The sequence below is a fragment of the Ornithodoros turicata genome, chromosome 10 (assembly GCF_037126465.1).
Source record: "Ornithodoros turicata isolate Travis chromosome 10, ASM3712646v1, whole genome shotgun sequence".
In the NCBI taxonomy this organism is placed as follows: domain Eukaryota; kingdom Metazoa; phylum Arthropoda; class Arachnida; order Ixodida; family Argasidae; genus Ornithodoros; species Ornithodoros turicata.
Window position 1 is genome coordinate 15,669,314 of NC_088210.1, and position 22,224 is coordinate 15,691,537.

The 22,224-nt window shown below is 47.1% G+C and overlaps 1 protein-coding gene and 1 long non-coding RNA gene across 8 annotated transcripts in view; one reads left to right on the forward strand and one right to left on the reverse strand.

Moving 5' to 3' along the window:
- The window catches only part of LOC135370650 (uncharacterized), a 40,718-nt gene that overhangs the window by 17,271 nt on the left and 1,223 nt on the right, over positions 1–22,224 (forward strand). For 2 of the 7 annotated variants that reach the window (XM_064604433.1, XM_064604435.1), the window contains exon 2: positions 19,346–21,910. In XM_064604433.1, coding sequence (XP_064460503.1) covers positions 19,401–21,910 — 2,510 coding nt within the window. In that variant the 5' untranslated portion in view covers positions 19,346–19,400. Of the gene's footprint in view, positions 1–9,911; positions 10,181–15,345; positions 15,430–17,815; positions 17,872–18,598; positions 18,785–18,981; positions 19,011–19,345; positions 21,911–22,224 lie in introns of those variants that run through there. The other 5 variants (XM_064604430.1, XM_064604436.1, XM_064604431.1 and 2 more) reach the window with 5 other exon arrangements.
- LOC135370171 (uncharacterized) lies at positions 994–6,691 on the reverse strand. The gene is made up of 3 exons (XR_010415235.1): positions 6,531–6,691; positions 2,786–3,015; positions 994–2,695 (listed from the first exon to the last, which is right to left on the reverse strand). It is a non-coding gene; the product is annotated as an uncharacterized LOC135370171 (long non-coding RNA).

Genomic DNA, 22,224 nt, shown 5'->3' on the forward strand with positions numbered 1-22,224 from the left:
CGCCGCTCATAGCCACAGTTGCTTCGCGGTGCGAACACAGAACTGAAAAAAAAAATCTTGAGTACCGTATACTCAAAATACTGCACTTTAAATGCTGTGTTCGTTGTTTAGTATCTTACGCAGTAATTTTTCGTCAAGACTTTTTTTTCTTTTTTTTACTTTCTACTCAATACTCAATTATTTTTCGTTTGCCTATCCCATTGCTTCCGTGGGCTCTCTCTCGCTCTCGTTTTCTGTGCGTTGTCGGAGAAGGACAACAGCTTGTTGTCCAACTCGGTTTATTTATTTGTCGAGGAAAGTGACCGACCAACACTGAAGACGCAAGTCTTAAAACCAGCCAGTTATGTTTATGCTTAAATAAATAAAAAAAGTTTATCGGTTCTGTACTCAGGTATCTTAAACGTATCTTAAATACGTTTTGAAGTACGCACTACTCTAATTACTTTCTTTTCCCTTCGGAATTTAGTGTCAAAAGCCGACAAGAAGCAAATTTTACATAGTGTCATTCCACCCCTCGACTTCCCCATACGGTTGGGAACCCCCATGCTCGTGTGTCGATTTACCACCCAGTCGGTCTTCCTCAATGACACAGCATTTTCCTCCCCGCTTGTTTGGGCCCCTTTTGTGACCAAATGCAACGTTCATCTCAAACAAAATCTCCATTTTTGTCTCGGCACTTGCGTCGCGGCGGAATGAACTATACGCACCCACTCAGTGATGGTAGTTGAGCTTCGGGGTGACAGTTGTCCCGTTGCAGGTGGGCTAAAAGCAATTCATTTTGACTCGTATACAACACACCAGGCGATTGGAAACAGATGCCACTAAGATGGGGCTAAGATGTACGGCTTCTGACAAGCACGGCGACCAACATATTTGTTGTCGTTTCTTTTTTTTTTTCTTTTTCTTTTTTTTTCAGACTTGAAGCCGACAGGAGTTCCTACCCGTCTGGGCATAAATATGCAGTAAAAACTTTCGTGAAGTATGCATGCGAGTATGAAAAAAAAAAAAAAACTTATTTTATTTTTACTAAAAAGCAATTTTGAGATGATGAATGGAGGGGTTTTATCGCCAGGGTCGATACTCTACCCCATTGGTGGTGATGTGTCTTCGAGGTACATTCTTCTGTATGAATGTCCTTCTTGGACCTAGTAAAGTTTCTTCCGTTGTTGCTGGAAGATGGTCCGTTGATGTAGCTCACAGGTCGGAGATATTCCCAAGAGACGTCCGACAGGCGGTATTCTCGAACAATAACTGGGATGAAAGATGGAAGTCACTGAAAAGGTTAGCCAGCTGTAGGGATCGAACCCACATCTTCTGGATTGCCGGTCCAGGGCTCTACCAATTGAGCTAAGCTAACACGCTTCTCCAGCGACTTTCGGGGTGCGTCATCTGAGGGGACGACAAACCAGCCACTCACTCTCACTCACCCTCCTTTCACTCTTACATTTTTGCTCACTCATACACACATTCATACGACGGAAATCGACGCAAGCGGCACCTGTTGAACAAGAGATAAACTGATGTTCTGAGGCTGGAACTACATAGAAGGGGACAGATACAAACAAAGCCTCAAATTGCCTGTTCGATCCCTACAGCTGGCTAACCTTTTCAGTGACTCTCATCTTTCATCGTTGATTTCTTAGGCAATTTGAGGCTTTGTTTGTATCTGTCCCCTTCTATGTAGTTCCAGCCTTAGAACATCAGTTTATCTCTTGAATAACTGGGCTTTATTTACATAGTCATTTACATAACTATATACAAGAGAATACTATAGCGACTGAAGTCACGGGGCTTTCGCCTCGTCTTCATCAAGTCGTTGCGGCTTCCACACCCAGATTTTCGTGTGTCCGAGACACAACCCCCCCCGCCAGCAAACACCAATCCCAGAAGCCCGGTTCAAACGTCTCCAACTCATGATTGGCCTAGTTTGAATTTAGACCGAACCAGGCACCTCCTAATTGTCCGCCCACTACTCGGTATTTATGGGTAACGGATCAAGCTGTCAATCCGTGCACCATGCAACTTTGGACAGTGCATCTTCCTTGGCCCACTCTACTGATTTATTGCCAGCGAGCATCTGGTCGCGAAGACCCCCTGAGGTGTCAAGTGTCCCCCGTCCAACGTGCCTTCCCCGAGTCTCTGTCGGGTGGCTATTGCACTGAGTTGGAAATGCACAATATTTGCGAGGTTTCTAAAAAGTACAACTCTTACAGACCTGGTACGTATGTACGGTACGGTATGTACCTGGTGTGAACGCAATGCACCTAATGCACATTTGATAAAAAGTTGAGCATTTCAGGATACTCTTGAAACAGATAGAAATCGTGCAGCTGAAGGCTGCTTCCGGCATAGCCCGAGAGCGCAGGTTAAAATTAGGACGCAGTAAAAGTTGCAGATGTTTATGTTGGTTCTTCTTTCCACTTATCTCACTGCTTGCTGTCCGTCGCCGGCCGTCTCCGTTGTGCTCGGAAGATGAAATTGGACCGCGTGTTTGTCATTCGACGACAGGTTTATTCGCAGGACGATTAATTGGAACGGAGTTCCGAAGTACAGTCAAGACGTTGTTGGTCTTGTGACATCTGTCCGCTACAGAGTCCGTTAGCAAGGCCCTTCTCGGTTTTCCAACTCACCCGCTCATGACGTTGTTATTTAGTCCACAATGATGCCCTTCCTTCCGCACGGCTTCTCCTACACCCTTGACAAAAACAAGACAACAATAACAATAATAACGGAAGTGTGACGGTCCGGGTCTGAAAACGTTTTTTCCCGCTAACAGACATCTTACCCGGCAAAGTGTCCAGCCGTGTTCAGCGAACGCGCGGGCAGAAGTGAAAACAAAAAGTAGCGAGTTATTCTGCCGCACAGCAAGTCTCAACCTTTTACGGACGTCATTACAGCGGAGAAGGCCTGCACTCGCAGCGAACTGAGGTCGTGAATTCTCGAGCATTTGTGGGTATCGTGCGCTTGGCTCTGCTTTGATGCTGAATCGTCGTATCGTATTTCGCACAGTGGAGCCTGCAACCAGAATGAGAGCTGAAGACCCTACCCCGCCGAAATATCGAAAATATTATACGTATCCTGACCGAAATGTTCGCGAAAGAGGACCCAAAGCCTTCCAAGAAAACAAAGGAGGACTCTTTCGCACCCTGGCAAAATATGCACATATGCATGCAGTTTTCGTGCATAATATGCCGTAACGTGCAAAATATGCGCTTATATGCACCATAGAACTCATGGGCGCCGTCACGGGGGTGGGGGGTGGGGAAAAGGGGGAGGCCGTTGCCCCCCCCCCCCCTGCTTCAGGAAGATTGCCGTTGCAACACAATCACAAATTATGATTCCTTTTATCGCGCTACGTTCCTGAATCATAGGGTTTCTGAGCCAGGACGATGTGGTTGCGGGCGCAGTTGACGCATAGAATTAGATGCAGAACCCGTACCGTGACCCCCCCACACACACAAAAAAAAAATCTGCCCCCCCTTCCCGGGAAAAAATCTAGCGTTTTTTTTATTTTCAAGATACGAAACCACGTCAGGAGGAAATAAAAAGCGCATTTGCATGAAAACCCGCGTTCTACTCATGTACTACTCAGTAATATAACTGTTCTCCCCTTCCCCTCCCTCCCCTCTTTCCCCTCTCCTCAGTAACATATGCCGCCAGTATAGGCAGGAAGACCGCTCGTCTACCCAACGTTACCCCCCCCCCCCCCTCCACCTTACTCATGAGTGCATCGGACGTACGCCTCGTTTTTCTCTTTATTTTTTTTTTAATTTTCACGAGGCACACACGGTTACTCAACGCTCGACTACATACATACTGGGCGCCCCATACGCTGGTCTGTGTTCTACAGATAGCACATGGTATACTCAGAAACGACGGCCTTGCGCAACGTCACTGGACTGAGTGTCTATCATAATAAGCTATACAGCCACTTCGTTGAAAGACACATGAGTACGTGGATTCTTTGGGTGCCCGGAGATCTAGGCTATTCACCGAAAACTCTTTACGTCAGACCACTTGTGGAGCGCCACGTACGAAAGGTCACGAACTCGCATATGGTACGTGCTGTTTTCCGTGGATCTGTCTATAGGCGATACCACGCCGCCCGCTAAATCAGTCGGAGAGGCGCGCAGTTGTATATAAACGCGCGAACTCGGAAGATGGGATACACCGTGGAGGATTATGTACACAAGGATACCCACCTCGGTGAGGACTCGTGTTACATGCTCAGCGTGCGAAGTGCGGTAAGAGCGTCCAGAGGGCGTAGCCAGATGCGGGCGCGGGTAACCAGAGAGTTTTCGGGAACCGAGGCGGGGCCACGTACGGTCGAGGGACAAGGAACCGATCGGAGCCTCGCCGGAAAAAGTTTTCGGGAACTGGAGCAACGCTTCCTGTGCTCGGGGTCAAGTCAACTGCTATCGGTCAGCTCTGCCCACGAAGCTAAAGACGTCAGTGATTGGCTTAGAGATGGATTCACACATGCGTTTTTTGAATGCGTTTCGCGTTCGCGGCGCCGCGAAACGCGGGCCACGGCGCGTTTCCAGCCGCTCTCCGAACCGCTCTCCGTATCGCAGTTTCGGAAGGCAGAAACACGAACGCTTTTCTTTCGGCCAATCGCAGCGCGCGCGGAGGAGTGCGTTTGGCTCCGGTGGGCCTCCCACTTTTGTCTGTATGTGTGTGTGTGTGCTTGGGGAGTGCATTCACTCTCACAAAAAGTTGACAACTGATAACGTACTACTAAATTTTGTCTCTATCTATATCTTTAGTTTTATCCCATAAATTGGGGCACTTGACGTTTCTCGTTTCCGGTAACCAACACTGAGTGCAGCAGGGGGGGGGGGGGGGGGGCTGATGCGGTTTTATCTCTATATATATCTTTGTCTCCGCTTATTTTCCTTCGACGCGTCAAGTTATCTCTGCAATCAGCAAACATAACTCCCTTCTTCCTGCGCCCTGCTGTTGACCTTGGGAAGGAAAAGGAATGGCACCAAAAGATTGCACCGCGAGTTTTATGAGCTAAAGCTGAAGATAGAGATATAAGTGCGTCTGTTCCCCCTTTATTGCACTCTGTAGAGGAATGTAAAGGAATGTTGAAAGCTGGTGTGTAGCGGCTTAATAACACAGTACTCTGTGTGACACTCAACGTTTAATAACTACCATATAGACTCAGATACATAAATACGTGGAAAAAACGAAAGAACCATCGGCCGAGCGTCTGCTCGGCGTCGAAGTAGAATAGTCTCTGTTTGTCCTGTGGCAGTCACACCCAGAACACAAAATTTTTCTCAAAAGAAACCCCGTCCGGACCTTTCTCCAAGTCACGGATGCGCGCAAACGGAGACGTGGCCCATAAGCACCCCGTGCAGTAACGGGGGGGGGGGGGGGGGGGGGGGGTAGGAAAAATCGTCCCTGGAGAAAACGTCTCCCGGAGAAATCGTCCCCGCAAGAGAAGTATCAAGAGAAGTAGTTTTCACGTGCCCAGCTGTGGGTAGCCCACCTCAGCCGCATGGTGAACTGCCAAAAACGAGCCTAAACTAACCTAACCTAACCTAACCTATGAAAACTAACCTAGGACCCGGATCTAACCAAGGTTCCCACCGGGGAGATTTTTCCGCATCCCGCTGGCGGGACCACTGCCTTGTGTTTCTGGTGTCTGGCTCGCCCGGCTCGGATCTTCATTTTTTTTTTTTACGGGAAACCAGCAACGTTAAGTGCCCATATCTGTGAGCTAAAACTAAATATATAGATTGTCCTTGGTTTAACAACCGGTCAGATGCCTGAGGCTGTCCACGCACAAACTCAAGAAAAAGAGCAAAAAGGAAAATAACTTTGTTTCTGTAACTTTCTGGGCCTGCCTCAGACTATTTCGCGTAACGCCAGCCTGCCCGCATACAACGACATTCCGCTCTCCCTTTGCCCCTCAACCTGTTGTTCCCTTCCCCTTATACCCAAATTCCCCAGGAAGGAGATTTTGGGTCTAAGGGTCACTACATAAGGGGTCGCTACATGTGGTCGATGCTACCGTCGATACGCGGTGGAACGGCAACACAGGGGTGACATAAACCCGCCATCTTTTACCCTCAAGCGAGTGCTTTTCGCAAAACTGCCTTCTATAGTCCGCTCCATAGGAAACGTCATTTTTAGGTCAGTAGCATGAGCAATGTATAATACCGAGAACAAACAGTCGAAGGGACCACTAGTAACAGAAAGTGGAACAGGTATGGAACATCCATCGGAAACGAAAACGAAAAATTCAATTCTTACTTACCGGAAATAACGAAACCTCATTATTTTCGGTAACCCGACACTGATTGCACCGCCTTCCTTTATTCCGAATTTCTTCGATTTAAAAGGACAAACAGACGAGCGCAACTCGGGCCTCAAGGTGTCTAAGAGCATGGACAGTTGATATATGCCAGTCGTCGTAAAAGCCAGACAGTGTGGCGGAACGAACCAGGGGCATCTATCGATTGTCGGTCGTGTATGTTAGGCATTACGCTACGCTTGCCATCTGCTCTCCGACAACTTACCAAGGAGCACAAGGCTTCTGTTGTGTTCCGTCTCCGTTGTGTTCCAGCCTCAGGACAGTTCCTTTCCACAGTGCTTACGGAGTTCTCAGTCAAGCGGGCGCATCGTTTGGCCATCGAGGACAAATTCACGGTGCACGCGCCACCGTTGCGCGCGGTCGCGATTTTCTTCTTCTTCTTCTTCTACCAATGAGAGAATGGCCGTGAGCCACTAAGGGAGATTGGCCAGGACAAAAGGGGCGTGAGATGTTCGATTTTCTTCTTCTTCTTCTTCATCCTCGGGGAAATGGCCGTTATCCACTAAGGGCGATTGGCCAGTACCAGATGAGGGTCATAGGCGTGGATTTTCCTGAACGCTAGCTATATATGAGAGGAGGAGGAGGAGGGGGTTGAGGCTTGTCGGAATAATGATAGGTGTGGGACTCGCGGAGGATAGCCGTGAAGTTAAGCGCAAGAGAAAAGGCGAAGATACGTTCGGCTGCTCAAAAGCGCTGGCTAAGAGTTATGAAGGCAGCCACACTAGATGCTACCGTTCAGTTCCACCTCCCAGCATGCGAAGACCCGAACGATAGAAGAGAGCCTAGGCAGAGGGGGGCTCCTTGCATTTTCAGAGGGCGAACCAAATAATTCTGGCGAAGTCGATCGTAGAGGTGTTCGATTTTCAAAATCGAATTCCGCGGTATTTTCTTCTTCTTCTTCATCCTCGGGGAAATGGCCGTTATCCACTATTTTATATGCATCTGTCGAGTGAATCACTTCGCATGGTGCGTTTTTAGCAGTCAGGTTAACGGCTTTTGGTTTGAAAATGTGGTCGTGACTGAAGTGCTTTCTGTGCTCCTTTAAATAACTGCCTTAACACGCACACTATAAATGACATTTTAGTCATTCGTCTCCATTGAGTGCTTCCTGGAGTAAACGCGCCGGGATACCAAACTCAGCTCCTCCAGCTGCGCTTGACACCTTTGCAGTCGACGTAAAATGTCAAGAGTAAATGCCGCTCTGCGTTTGTTAGACATTGAGAAGTTCTTCCGTCAAAATATCATACGACGTCGTACATTGTTTGGCTGTAATACGCGATCGCCGCTTTATGCACATGTGTGCTCAGGAAACGCCTCCTCCTCGTTCGTATAGAACCGACATATTTTTTAGAGTTAGTGTGAGTCGGGAAATGAGTAGCAGTGTGTTTTTGTTTTCGAGTGCCTTCGTTTTAGCAGAATTGTTCACCGTGAGGCTAACTTCTCCAACAATTGAGAGATGCAGGTGAGATTGATTTGTAATGCGAAATCAAATGAATATCCAGATCAGGAAGCATAGCGATAGCCAATGCTCAGCAGGCGGATCATGTGTGTGTGGCTAAGCAGGCGGGTGAGGGTAGAATCAGTTGGAAGGGCACTCTTTTAGTCCGTAGTTTCACTTTTTTAATTTATGGGTTGATTGTTCACAAATGGTCTGAAAGCCACTACCTTTTTTTTTTCTTTCAAACCTGCCTATTAAAATGAACTATGCGAATTCACTCGACAGATGCATAAATGTAGCAGAATTCGGTTATAAAAATGGCGATCGCGCGCAACGGCGGCAATGCCCGCAGCTAGCTGTCCAGGGGGCTTAATCGCTTCATCGTCGTTACAGTCGTTACAAGCTAACGAGTGGCGGGAAATTAAAAAAAGGTGGGCACGTGAAACATTGCGCGTGACTTGTACCACGGCCTTCACGTATCGCGTGAAGAGCGCGGTGCAGGTGTTTTATAACGTGCCCACCTTTTTGAATTTCCCGCCACTCGTTAGTTTGTAACGACCGTAACGACGATGAAGCGATTAAGCCCCCTGGTCGCGTTGACGTCATTACGGTACAGACCGCTGACTGGTTTGGCGAAACATCGTCTGCTATATAAGGAGAAGTGGGAAAGAAATGAAAAGAGAGAGAGAGAGAGGAAATAAAAGTACAGTCGAAAGCGGTCCCGATTGGAGCGCGGTCACTTGTGGAACCGTAATGACGTCACCGATGACGTTTTTCTTCCTCCTCGTTTCTTCCTGGAGTTGAGGAAGTTGAGCAGGAATGCGCGCGTCGATGTTCAGGTGCTTTTTTTTTCTTTCTTTTTTTTCGTAGAAGGATATTGCATAGAGAGAAATATTATGTCTAAGTTATCGATTTCGATGACGTTTTTCTTCCTCCTCCTCGTTTCATGCTGCAGAGCGAGTTGATGGAGTTGAGCGGGAACGCGCGCGTCCATGTTCAGGTGCTTTTTTTTTCTTTTTTCTTTTCGTAGAAGAATATTGCATAGAGATAAATATTATGTCTAAGTTATCGATTCCAATAACATTTTTTCACAATGCCTCAGAAACAGAAAATCTCTGCGATCGCGTTTTGGGCTGAGGACGTGATAAGGCATCGCTATAGCATAAAGTGGTCGTTACCATCATTTACGAAATTACGCTTTCTTTCGCTCTGTAGCTTCTACGCAGCATTAACGAATGAGGTTTCAGTTTCCCGTGCGACAACGGGTATACAACTTGCGTCCTATCATGACGCGAACGCCAATTGTAGGACAAAATCGTCTCTGATTTCATGACGACTTCTTTGCACATAAGCCGAGAACACAATTACTGCCGCCCACATCCGCGGCTCGACCCGTGTGAAACTGTAAAACGACACCCATCCGCATGAGCTACGATACGTTCGCAGAAGACACGATCGAACGCTGGCAGCAGAACACATCTCCGCGGCGCATGCTCATGAGACAAGGTACCTGGCTGGCGGAGCTCCAGGACAGGTTTTGTGATTGGCTGCTCTGCACGTTCGAGGGTTCGTTTTGGTGCGCGACCACGACCTACTAGATTATAACGACCATTGTCAGGCGCACCCCTTCTATGCGCCGCATTTTTGGAAGGTAGCGGTGGCGCTTCTGATCGTCCCAGTTATTGCTTCCTCAACTTCTACAATACCTTGTACTTCAGCTTACCTTAGTATTTCTGTACAAGCGGTGGACGTTCCACAGATGTTTCATTCTGAGGTTGATTATCATCATCATTCTACGCGTTTTCATAGGGGCTATCGCTGTCGTCTGCTACGGTAGTCGTACACACGCTTCTGCGCGTTCAGAATTCAAATTTCCATCGTCCAATCGTGTTGTGCCGATCAGTAGCGCCCCTGGCGGGTCGTGCGGACAGGCTCCTCATAGGGTTTTCTGATTGTGACATGGTCGTTATAATCTAGTAGGTCGTGTGCGCGACAAGAGTGGTTCGGCGAAGTGCCGCTAGGGGGCTGCGACGCGATTCGGAAAGAGGTGACCACTCGGCGCCGGTGACAGCATGCGACGGGTTCGAGTGTTGCGCGCGCGCATTACGAATCGGTGAGCGAGTCGTGGGGAGCACGGTTTCGATCGAGATCCAGCAAACGCAAATGGTGGCAAGTAGTACAAGCGAAAGTGGAGCTGGAGTCGCTCAGAAGATAAAGAGATTCTCAATGGTGGAAGATCTGTATCTTTTGCGTGAAGTTGTCGGCCGCAATCCGTATCACGACTCCAGCAAGTGGCAGAGTGTCGCCGACGCTGTCAACAGTCTCACATGCAAGGGATACAGCGTTCGTGCTGTCCGAGAGCGGACAGATCGCCTTCTAAAACTCTTCCGCAAGCAAGACACGGAAGACTCGAGGAAGTAAGTGCAGAAGTGCTCACGTTTTTTTTAGTAGTTAATAGTTTTTTTAATAGTTTAATAGTTCTTCTCTCCGGTCGACGAAAAATAATTGAGTTCGCGATGTCAACCCATAGGGCCCCTGTTTGTGCGAATATTTACCGTTACAGTGTGCCTGTCTATATTGCCTTTCCTTACGACTTTTATGGCCTTTTATCGCTGACTTGAAGCCAGACAGGGTTGCCAGGTTAGGCTACTTTGCGCCAGATTGGCTACTTTCTGATTGTCATGGCGACGAAATTTTTGGGGAGGGTCTCCCGGTTGCGAAATTCCCGATCTCGAAATAGTTCGCGGTTTCTAAACAAGGAGCATCAAGGAGAATGCTAACTCGATTGTTCCGTAAGATTATCATGATACGCCGCGTTTAAAAATCCGGCATCACCTTTTAGCCAGTCAAATTTACGGGTTTTCGATATCTGACCCAAGTCGTTTGAAAGAGAACGAAAGCCATCATTTACCAGGCCGGCCAGGACGAAACAGCATGTTGGTTAGTTTATTATTAGGTTATAGTCCAAGTTCGATATTCGCATTTCCATGTCCAGGTTTGTCTAGGTTCTCTACTGGCATTCTTCCGCGCGCGACTGTACATTTATCTCCAGCAGTTCATCTTGCATTGGGGATTTACAGCCGAGATGTACGCGCATGCGCTCCACAGTGGTGCTTTTTTATATTTTTATTATGGTGTGCTTCAAGAACGCATCCCGAAGATTTTACTAATTACGTTTTACTATTTACTTTGGTGTTCGACCTTCTGACTATTCGGCCTTTCGAGCATCGGTCTTCTGCCCATTACATGCACACGGAAAAGAAGGGTGGACCTCGATATTCCCGGTCGCAAAATCCCCGATTTGGAAATTCCCGTTCCCGAAACAAGGAAAGTCAGGGAGAATGCTCGTTCGCTTAGTATAAGACGGTATATGGTGCCGTGCTTAAAAACACGGTATCACTATTTAGACACAGTATCACTATTCACGGGTTTTCGATGTCTGTCCAAAGGTGCCCGCTCATTTGGTCGAACGCCGTTTGATCGGAGGCGTTTGATCGAACGCCACTTGGTCGAAAGTCGTTTGATCGACGCCGTTCGTTCGAAAGACGTTTGTTGGAAGGGAGTTCAAAGCTCCGTGGAGTGTGTCGTACGCACTTGTTTTTCTGTAACTTTTGACTCGAGCATACGGAGCAGGCAATCAGTGTCCTCTGCTTTTTTCTTTCTCTCTTTCTTTTTTTTTTTTGCGTTTTTCAGCTGAAGAGGGGAGACCACTGGTTATTTTCAGACTTTTGTCATTTACGAACAACACAGCTGAACAGAAAAGCGGGGAAGAATCCGACGAACTACACATCTGGTAGTACACATATTAAAGAAAGTGTTCTCACGTTGGGAACAGCCGATAGTCCGTGCTTCCTCTGGGCATCCTTCTCATTGCTGCCGGAAAATTTAAAGGGAAAATTCTAATGGGATAGACCCATATGTGCGCGGAAGCCACTCGAAGTTTGAGGATACTAAGAAGGAAATTTCGCCATGGTACAACAAAAGATATTAAATTAACAGCAAATAAAACGTAAGTTCAACCTTGCTTAGAGTATGCCTCTGCAGTCTGGGATCTCTGCACATCCACGATAAAAAAAAAAAGAGAGGGAGAGAGAGAGAAAATTCAAAGGTGTGCTGCCCGGCTTATCTTGTCTATAGGTTTCGAAGGACTTATTCGGTTAATGTTTGTTGCGACAAATAAATTTAGATTCACTTGCACGCAGGCGCAAAGTAAATAAACAAACTGAATAAACGTAACGTGAAAACGGCTAGGCTCCTAACCGTTTTCATGCGTTACGTTTGTGATTCCCTCATCGCGGGCTCCGTGACAGTGTTTTTTTGTTTTTCCCCATTTCGACGTATCTAAAACTGAATAGTCAGTTCAATACAAATATTAATAATACATTGTTAATATCTGTCCACATACGACGCGAATAAATTATCCAAAAATGACATTTATTATTTGAGATCAATTATTAATTGCCAAAGGGTTGGGGATGAAAGAGACGAATGACATGTTTAGTCGCTATGTGTCAGAGGGGGAAAACCTATCAGGTTTTCGAACGGGTGAATAACTCAGGCCCTTGGAGGCTGGGACCGCTTTTTGGAAGCAAAAAGGTGGGTTTGCACGAGGAATGTGTTTACGGGCAAGCGGATTACACACAATGAAATGTTCCTTAGGATAACGGCATTTAGAACTGCAGCTTAGTTTCTTTTTATGCTGCTGCTGCTTCTTCAACGCTCAGGGGAACCAATAAAAAAAAACAGAAAAAAAAACGATCAAACGACTGCTGCCGTTTCGATCAAATGGCTCTCGACCAAATGTCCCGCGTTCGTTCAAACGACCTTCGACCTAACGGCGTTTGCTGTTGGTAATTTCCCGCGCGCGACTATGCATTTTATAGTCAAATAACTTTTATTTCCCGTAGTTTATTGTGCAGCGGGGATTTCGATCACTTTATTTCGAGGTACACTCAAAAAGAATACAAAGTAACACACACTTTATTTTATGTCATTTCTAGTGTGGTTTTCACTCTTACGTGCGCTCCTCGACTTTAGAAGGCATGATATCAGAGTGCTTTTTTTAAAGCAGTTTGCGTGCAATACGTTTTGATTACATCGATGCATAAAAGGTCCCGCACCAATCGCGCTTTCTTTTAAACATAATCCAGTTTAAGATATTATACCAATTAAATACGCAATAATTACGTCCAAGACGAGCGGTGGTTTGTGCGCCACGCTCACTTCTGAGAACGTAAACAAAGAGTTATTAGTTACTGCGTCACTGAGCCTGTCCAGCAGTGCCGTCTTTTTGTGTCTTGGCTCCTCGTCTCCGTTTCAAAAGAGTTATCGTTCCAGGGATCGGCCCACGGTCCCTCTGGTGGACCAGGCGTAGCGTCCTCATTCCCACCGGCGAAATGAGGTTGGCCTTCTAAAGGTTCTAAAGGGTCTAAAGGTACTCCTTGGGCCTCCCGTTAATCCCGTTCTCCTCTTTGGCCTCCGTCTGGAAGCTTCTCCATAATAGAATCGTCAAGCTGGTATACCATTGCGCGATGTCTAGCAAGTGGAGGTGTCCTGTTGTAAAACGCGTTCGATATTCTTTAGTCTAGGCCTGTTCGAATCCATTTAAAAGAGCACGGAAGTGTTCGAAGGATAAATATGCCAGGAGGAACAAGAATTCGGATTACACTGGGACATAGTCGGGCTAACATGCACCGGGGTCGAAAAAACAGAAAACAAAACAAAAAACAAAGTATAACGGTGCGTCATGGGCGAATGAAAACTGCAGAATGTTGTGCGGAATCGAGTGTTCTAGTCTCCTGAATGTTTTCTTCATGATGACCCATTAATTAATTAGGCGCAGTTAGCTAGTTTTTAATTGTTCGTCCTAGCGTTCAGACGTGAATTAGAAAGTTGTAGAGCGTGTCGAGAAATACCCATCGCAAAATGTTTCCTACGGCATACGCTTTGCGTGCAGTTTTTTTTTTTTTTCCTGGCTTCCGAAACCCGAAAATACCACGTGATTTTTATGCTTATTTTATTACATTTATTTATATGTCCACGTTAGTCTGAGTTCGCCGTTGGCAGTCTCCCGCGCGCGACTGGGATGGGACCATTTTTTCCGGGGCCATTTCCGAAAAATGTGATTTCGGTTACCGGTTCATATATGAATCGGTTCAAGCGTGAACGCGCACAACTTTGGATGCGATATTTGTATCGCTTTACAAGCGGTGATTAGTGGCGCTAGTACGCGCTTCTGTTAAAGTAGATCGCTTCGTCACGTGTTCTTCATTCAGAAGTTGTGTAGACAACGTACCACGCTATGCACTTGGACACATAATTGGCATGACATACGCATCCTATGACACGTATTGCGTAGGTCCCTTATGTGCTATGAACTGTATTATTGTGATCGTTTAAAATCCAAGCGTTGCACGTTGCTTGTTTCCACGTCTGTTTGCTGAACGCACGCAGTTTTTCTTGCCTTGTAGCTCGTTACAGCTCGAGCGAAATGAATGTACACGAGGTAATACCCAGACCACAACAAATAATTTTACGGGGAATGTCGCCAACGGCAAAGGTGCGTCGAAAAAAAAAAGAGTTCACTATTTCTTTGACATGGCAGATGGCACCACCATCGTTTCGGAGCGTAACAGATAAATTATGCTCATTTATACCGGTTTGCACTTTGTAGCTCATTTTGCGACATCCACGCAGCCTGCAGATACATCCTAGAGAGAGAGAGAGAGAGAAAAAAAAAAAGAATACCGGTTCCACTGTTTGGTAACCGCAAATATTAAAACGACGACTACCTTAACCGTAACCGCTCTGAGTTCTGACACTGAACCGTAACCATAACGGAAGCAATATTCGTTTCGGTTTCAGCCCCTGGTTACAACCTCAGTTCGTATAGGGAATACCATATATTCGACTCAGAATTCCAACACATACCGGTACTCGCTTCGGTATTCGACAAATCCGAATGTTTGCATAGCCTTTCATCATCCTCGCATGTGTTTAATGACTCAGTACTTGCACAAATAGAAACAAACAAAAGTGGCCTTGCAAGCCTTTTTACTCCTCGGCAGCCCCCTCTTTTGAGAATTTAATACGCAATATATGATATGTAGGTGCTTCAACATAAACACTTGGGGGTTCCCCTCCCTCCCTCCTCCTCTCAAGCCACGTGGCAGACTGGCGCCTAGCGCCATCTTTATGAAGAAGTTCGCGCTCTCATATCCAATACATGCTGGCAGAACATTAAATAAAGTTAGAAACCCGGCGGTTTGATACCTCATTTCTAAACTCGATAAGAACCCCCAGCGCAGAGGAAACTCAACCGACACGATAGAAGTAGGCGCACTGGACTGATAAGAACTTTATTGGACGAAACCGCTTTGCTTTTATAGCACGATGAACAGCAATCAGAGGGGGCCTATCGAGGGCTGCAGCGATATGGAAATGAAAACAATCGGTGAGCAACAAATGGCGTTTTGGTAGGATATTTAACGACCACAAAGGGAACCAATCCGAGTAGAAGGCGTGGCTTGGCTATGGCGTTAAAAGCAATGTGTTTGTCGGTTCAGTGCCTGCTCATGTCCTGTCAGAATGTCGTCATTATTGTGTGAGTGGACCGGAGTTGTTTGCAGACAGACGCGGACCCGTTCGACGAGCTGGCTGACTTGACGTAAGTCAACCCGACTTCATGTTATTAGGCAGTTTTCGAAAACCGTTGGTGAAGTTATCGTGCCTATCGGAAGCAATGGCAGTCGTGTGTGACCCAGAATCTTATCCGCTGATTGGCTCCGGTTGATACGGTTCGACGCAAGCCACGTTATCAACGGTTTCCTAAAACTCCCTATTACGTCCAGCGTGTCATGTCTCATCAAGACGATGTGTGACTTCCGGATACGTGCATGTCGATGGACTTTAGGTGCTTCCTTGCACTTTGTGACTGGTGATGGAGCCGCTTTAGCGTGCCAGTAGTACGATAAGTTCGTGCATGACAGCGCTGCGCAATGCTGACTGAATATACTTTCACTCATATGGTTTGAAGTAGCGCGATGTTTGGCGACTCTCGGTTTGGGAAGCGCGGTGGGTCCGTAAAGCACGCTTTACTGAACACACCGGAGTTTTAGGTGAAATCAGCTTGCAGAGCACGGGCTCCCGCAATGCGCGTAGGTGAGACAAACTTACAAACCGACCGGTTGCTCGAAATAACGCGATCGAAATCCCCGTTGCAAAATAAACTGCTGGAAACTAAACGTCTCGTAGTCCTCCGACTGAAAATAGACTGCCTATGATGCACAGTCGCGCGGGGAGAAATGCCAAACAAAGATATGAAAAAAAAAAAAAAAAGAAGAAGAAGAACCAACGCCGAAACTTCTTTGGTAGCGCTAAAATATGCGGACGGACACAAGAACATGAACACATACATAAGGGGCCACTTTCTTACTGACCCTAACTCCAGTATTTAAGCATAGAAAAAAGAAAAGAAAAGTAGTTTCTTCTTAGTCAAGGCTGGAGACGATATGCTGATAACAAGTATCGCTCCCTTTATAAATCAAAAACGGCTCTCCTATCTCTCTATCTCATTTCCTGTGTGATCGCATTTTTATCTCCGTTCCACCGAATTCTGCCTGACGTGTGCGTTCTCTGAAATGTAGTCCTATGTTTCCCGCGAACGTGAAAAATTTTATGTACAGTTTTTGTGTTCGTTAATTCGGGTGTTAATGTGTCTTTCTCGGATTGTCCCATATAAGATCTCCATAAGTGAGGGGAATATCATAGAGGACGCCGGTGGTGTATTGCGGTCCTATTTACTTTTTGTATTATGGGCGGTCGATATTTTACTATTTCCGCCGCAAACAACGCGAACTTAAAACTTCCTTGTCAATTTTACATGGTGATCATCCCGGATGACATCGTTCGCGCCCCTGATTTGTTGAAAGCGGGAGGCGTACACCTTTTTTTGTACTGCATAAGTGGTACAAAAAAGGCGTACGCCTCCCGTTTAAAGAAAAAAAAATATCAAGGGCGATGTCATTCGGAAGTATGGTGGGAGGACCTCGATATTCCCCTTTGCGAAATCCCAGATCTCGAAATTCACGTTCTCGAAACAAGGAAAGTCAACGGGAACGTTCGATTGCTTCGTAAGATGATATGCCGTGTTTAAATACGCAATATCCCCATTTAACCACTCAAATTCACGAATTTTCGATATCTGTCCAAGTCGGTTTAGCGAACGGTTACTTTATTGTTGGGGTAGTCGAAGTTTTGTGTTTGCATTTGAATGTAAAGTTATTCAAAGTGTGCTGTTGACAGTTTTCCGCGCGACTGTGCATTTTTATAGTCAGATAACACTTAATTTACAGTGGTATATTTTGCAACGGGGATTTCGATCACTTTATTTCTGCGTGCAACGGTGGAGAACACATGGCACTTTGAAAGATGAAAGTCACTGAAAAGGTTAGCCAGCTGTAGGGATCGAACCCACATCTTCTGGATTACCGGTCCAGGGCTCTACCGGTCCAGCCTCAGAACATCAGTTTCTCTCTTGTTCAACATAGCACTTTATAGTGCTCTTTTTTTGGGGGAGGTGGGGCGGGCTATAGGGCTTAGTCTGGGGGTGGCAGAAGTCGTAGGGTGCCATGTTCAAAAATCGCTTCTACGCCGGCAGTCTTTCTGCTCTGCAGTCCTCCCTCAAGTTATCCTTTTGTCCCCCCTGCCCTCGCGTCCTTGAAACTGCTATTCCCAAATGGCGGAAGTATCCACTCTCCCTTCTAAATTTTCCCGACGGTAGTATGCGGAAAAGGGCCTCAGGCAAGAACAATTGTTTGAGCCGAAGAGTTCTCCCCTGCTGATACCTTGACCACTGATATGCTTGCACCTGGAACAACGACGGCGCCAAGGCGTCGGGACAGCTTGACCCCTTTTCACAGCTCGCTTCGGATTCCATTTGTTCCGAGAGGGTTTCTGGACCGTGAGAAGGCGCTTTGTAACCTCGGGTGATCACAACACTGTGCGAAGATTTACGGGAAGACACCTCTTTCGGTCGTTCAGTGGTTCAGTTTTTCAGTGAGTTGGCAGACGACATGGTAGTGCCGCCAGGAGCGAACGGGAAGTTGAGGTGAGGCGGACGTCTCAATCAGTGACTTAGTTTCCAAAATTACTATTATTATATTGGTTTGCGAATTGATTCTTCTTCCAGTGGTCCCTGTCTTTTCCCTTCTTTTTATTTTGTATGTGTGTGTGTGATATTTATTCGCGGTTTGATTTCGTATTTGCGATTTCGGCTTCTTCGCATTTGAATTCAAAAGGGTCATTTGGGAGAGTAGGGAATGCGTGCCAGGGAGTTGAATTATGGGTATCTTGTGGCGAGACGCAAGTGTAGTTTCGGTATGCACTGCGCTGTGTCGCGACTTTGCTTAGCTTCACGTGAAGGAACCGCGTACGCAGACGCAAAAAGGAAAAATGCCTGTTTCTTTGAGATCGAAGTTTGATTTCTGCCACTTTCTGTGTCACACAGCATCGTAGCTGTGGCGCACGTGCATGTTTGCGTGTTGCGTTGTCTTCTGTGTTCTTCAATCTCGAAGTTTTCAGCACGAATGTCTCTCGTTGGATGCAAGTCATGCGCGAGCACGGAAGATACCGTATTTTCAGTTGCATAACGCGCGCGCTACGCATTGTAAAAAGGGTCCCGGACACAGCAGAATGAGGTACCGTTGGAAGTGCACGCTTTACGCGAAAAATTTGTTTGTACACTTTTTATTAGCACAATAACCTGCGCGTGAAAGACGAGGACGAGAGCGACGAATCATAAACCAGCACGAGGCTTGCGCGAGGAGCACGCGCCATTCCGTTGCAGTTCTAGCGTTCCCTGGCGCTTTTCGTCTGCGAATAAGGGCGTGAAGATGCCAGTAGCTGTCGTTACGGGACCCTTCGCTCATTCTCTTCATGAACCTCGAAGTGTGTGGAAGCCCTGCATGGATTTTAGATGATGAGCTTGGGCAGATGGCATAATGTCGTCCTTCCAACGTTGGGTATTATCTCCTTAAGACATCGTTTTCGGCGTTCTTCGCCTACTGTCTTTTCGCAGGCCCGACGCTTTCCATGAGCGTTTTGTGTTTGGTGATAATGATTGTTAGTGGATGTGTATGTAAGTTGTGTAAGCACCATAGACAAGTATTTTGCGAGGGATTCTATCGGAATTGTGCAGGGAGAGGAGGACGTCAGCTCGTTTTGAGCCTCGCAAATGCACTACCAAAGGTTTGGACCCCTGAAAGCACCACCCTTGTCCACACCACTGAGTTCTTGCTTGTTTGAGGATCTCCAGCATGTGCTGCAGGGCAGGACCTTGCATAGTTCTGGCCACCTGTGGTCCTTTAAGAGTGCTCCGAAAATCTGACACCCAGTGCTTGAAGCAATGTTTCATTCCCACTGTCCTCGACTGGGATTGAGTCCCCAATCTTGAGTACTGCGTGATTGCTGACTGTTGACCAAGGATGGCTGTAGTGCATGATCTTGAGTGCCTTTCATGTGTGTCCTGCATGTTCATTCAGGTTTTCATGCTCCTAAACAATTGCCTGTTTACTTTTTTCCAGGTTACAACACCTACCTCCGGAGGACAAGACTCATCTTCAGAGGAAGAGGTGGGCCATGCATCTACCTGTGGTACCTGTAGCGATGAAGCAGACGTGCACTGTTACTAAGCCTAAAAAGATCAAGCTCCCCAAGGCTCCGCCTCCAGGACCTGCTGCAGCTTCAAAGGAAGCTGTGGCACAGACAGAAAAAATCCTCAACACGTTGCGGATTGTAAAGGCGAAGAAAGCTGAAAGCATGAAGAAGCTAACCCTTGCTGAACCCTTGTCAGAAGCTCCAAGAAACGTGCTGCCAGCCATAGGAGCAATTGGGAAACCTCTGGCCAACTATAGAATACCAAAGAAGAGGGCAGAGCCTGCACATCTTGAAGCCTCGTCTCCAGTCTTCCAGACTAGAAGACTTTCCAGTGACTCCGACAGCCAAAAGTCGCCAGATTCACCCAAGCGTCCAGTACAGTTGTCTCCACAAACTCCTTCGAAGCAGCCTGCCAAGTTTCCGAGGACTCCGGTGAAGACACTGCCATTGGACAGAATACTAGAGGACATGGACAAAACTCACGGACCTCCCGTCCGCAAACGAAGCCTCGATGCAAGTCCAGAGAGGGCTGTTCATCAGATGCAGAGTAAGGGCCTTACAAAGTCCCCGTCGACACCTTCATTGCCCTACCACCAAGCTTCGATGCACACCCCCAACCACAAACAGTTCCTTGGTCCAAGGTGTTTTTACCAGGAGCACCCGACACAGAAACGCCTACTGTGTAAGGAGTGTAAACGGAGGTACGCGTCGGACTCGTCCAGTGATGGCACTTGTGTTGCTTGTCGTCTTAACAAGGACATCACAAACGAACAGGCAATCCTCAGGACAAGTCCTAGTAAAGACCGCAAGATGGGTGCTGCAGTGCAGCTGCCTACGAAACCATTTGAGAAAAAGACTCGAGCGAAGGAAACAAGGCGTAGCAAAGCAAAAGCACAGAAAGAAGCCAAGAAGAAAGAGAAGCAGCGGAAGAGGAGAAAGAAAGTAAAGAAGGGAACTGCTCTGCCCTCTGGCAACACGGGGGCTCCAAAGGCCTTGCCTGCGATCAGCACCCCAGCTGTCGCACAGAGTTCTAGTGACGGGCCCACTCAAAGTGCGACTTACGGTGTTTGTGAGGAGGGTGCAACCTCCAGCAATATCAATGTGTCTTCTGCAAAGTCTAACAGTTCTAGAAATGGAAGCGTGTCCTCGCAACACACCCTGGCAGAGTCTCATATCGTACCAGGTAGCGGAGATGTTTGTGATGAATCCAAAGAAACCACGCCTTACAGTGAAATCTGGTCAAGTGTGAAGGGGCAGGAGGACAAGACTGCGTCGACGCTGCCAGGAACGGAAGAGAGAACTGACGCCTCGGACGACTGCGGGGATGACGCTGACACACAAGGCATTGCATCTGATTACGATTCCGAGCCAGAGTGGATCGTTATTGAGGATTTACCTTGTACGGACACTGCAGATGTCTCCAAGCCTTCGGGTGGTGCATCTCCTGCGCCTGGTGAGCAGGACTCTGACGTCGTAGTGGTGGAAAAGGGCCCTGTGGAGGTCATTGTTATCGACGACCTGAGCAGTGATGAAGCATGTGAACAGGACACACCTCAGAGCCCTCAGAGGAACGTGCCGTTTTCTCTGTCCATTGAGTCGGGCATGCTGTCGGTCACCCTTGGCAGCGAGGCCTCCGACTTGGACGAGACGCTAAGTGTAATACGTGCAAGAACTGTGAAGGAAGTCGTTTGCAGCACTGAATCCGAAGCAGACGACGCATCTGATGATGGGGCACCAAAGGAGAAGGTTTGTGGCACCGAATTGGAAGCAGGCAATAATTCTGATGTTGCAGCACCTGAGGATGTTGTTCTCAGCATCAAATCTGAAGCAGATGATGTTTCTGATGATGTGACACCAACCATCTGTGACCAAAAAAGTGACTTTCTACAGGGACCTTCTAGTAGCGCCTCAGGAGCCCCTGCAGCTGGGGCCACTGAGAACGCTGTAGCTCATGTAGCAACTGGTGATTACATGCCCAATACCTCTACAGAACCTTATCCAAGCGAGTTACTGGCCAATCTCTACTATTGGCCCGAAGACAACGTCGGCACCAAAGCTGCGGACGCGTTAATGCAAAAGTATGTGGACTGCATCGATAAAGTCTTCGACTTGCTCGAGAATTGTGACACCGAAATGAGGTCTGCACTTGTGAGTGCCTTAGTTCCTCATGGCTTTTTGTCCCTGAAGAGGATCATGGATTTAATTCAAGCCATCACTGAAAAAACTGGATGCGAAGACACTATGAAAGCCTCGTCATTGGGATTGCGCATCTTCACACTCTTCGAGGGTCTTCCGAAGCCGCAACCGCGCCAAGATGAACAGTCAAATAAAGCCACGGAAACTCCTACAGCCGTTTTGGAGCCGGCGTTCACAACGAGTGGGACTATGTGTGACACCAGTGCCGATCTGGACTCTACGGCTCTGAGCAACAGCGAAGTGTCCAAGGGGTTGGATGAGATCCTCCAAGGGGTCTTCAGTAACAGCATATTGAAGTAAGTTGTATCTACAGTGCAATGTAAGCACTCTTGTATTTAGTTGCCAGCTTTGCTTGTAATGGTACACATTTTCTTTTTTTTTTTTCTTGTGCTGAAATGGCTGTTGCACTCTTGAAGGAATAGTGCAATGACCCTCCAAAATTTTTGTTTTTGTATGTGGCACGAAGAGCAGAGCTTGATTGGATTGAATTGCTGAAATTACATTTAATTGACTGCACAAGGCACAAAGATTGTACACTAGATGGGTTGCAGGGAATAGTTACAGGAAAAAATTGTAGCACTGACACTGCCCAGATCTGGTGAGAAAAAAA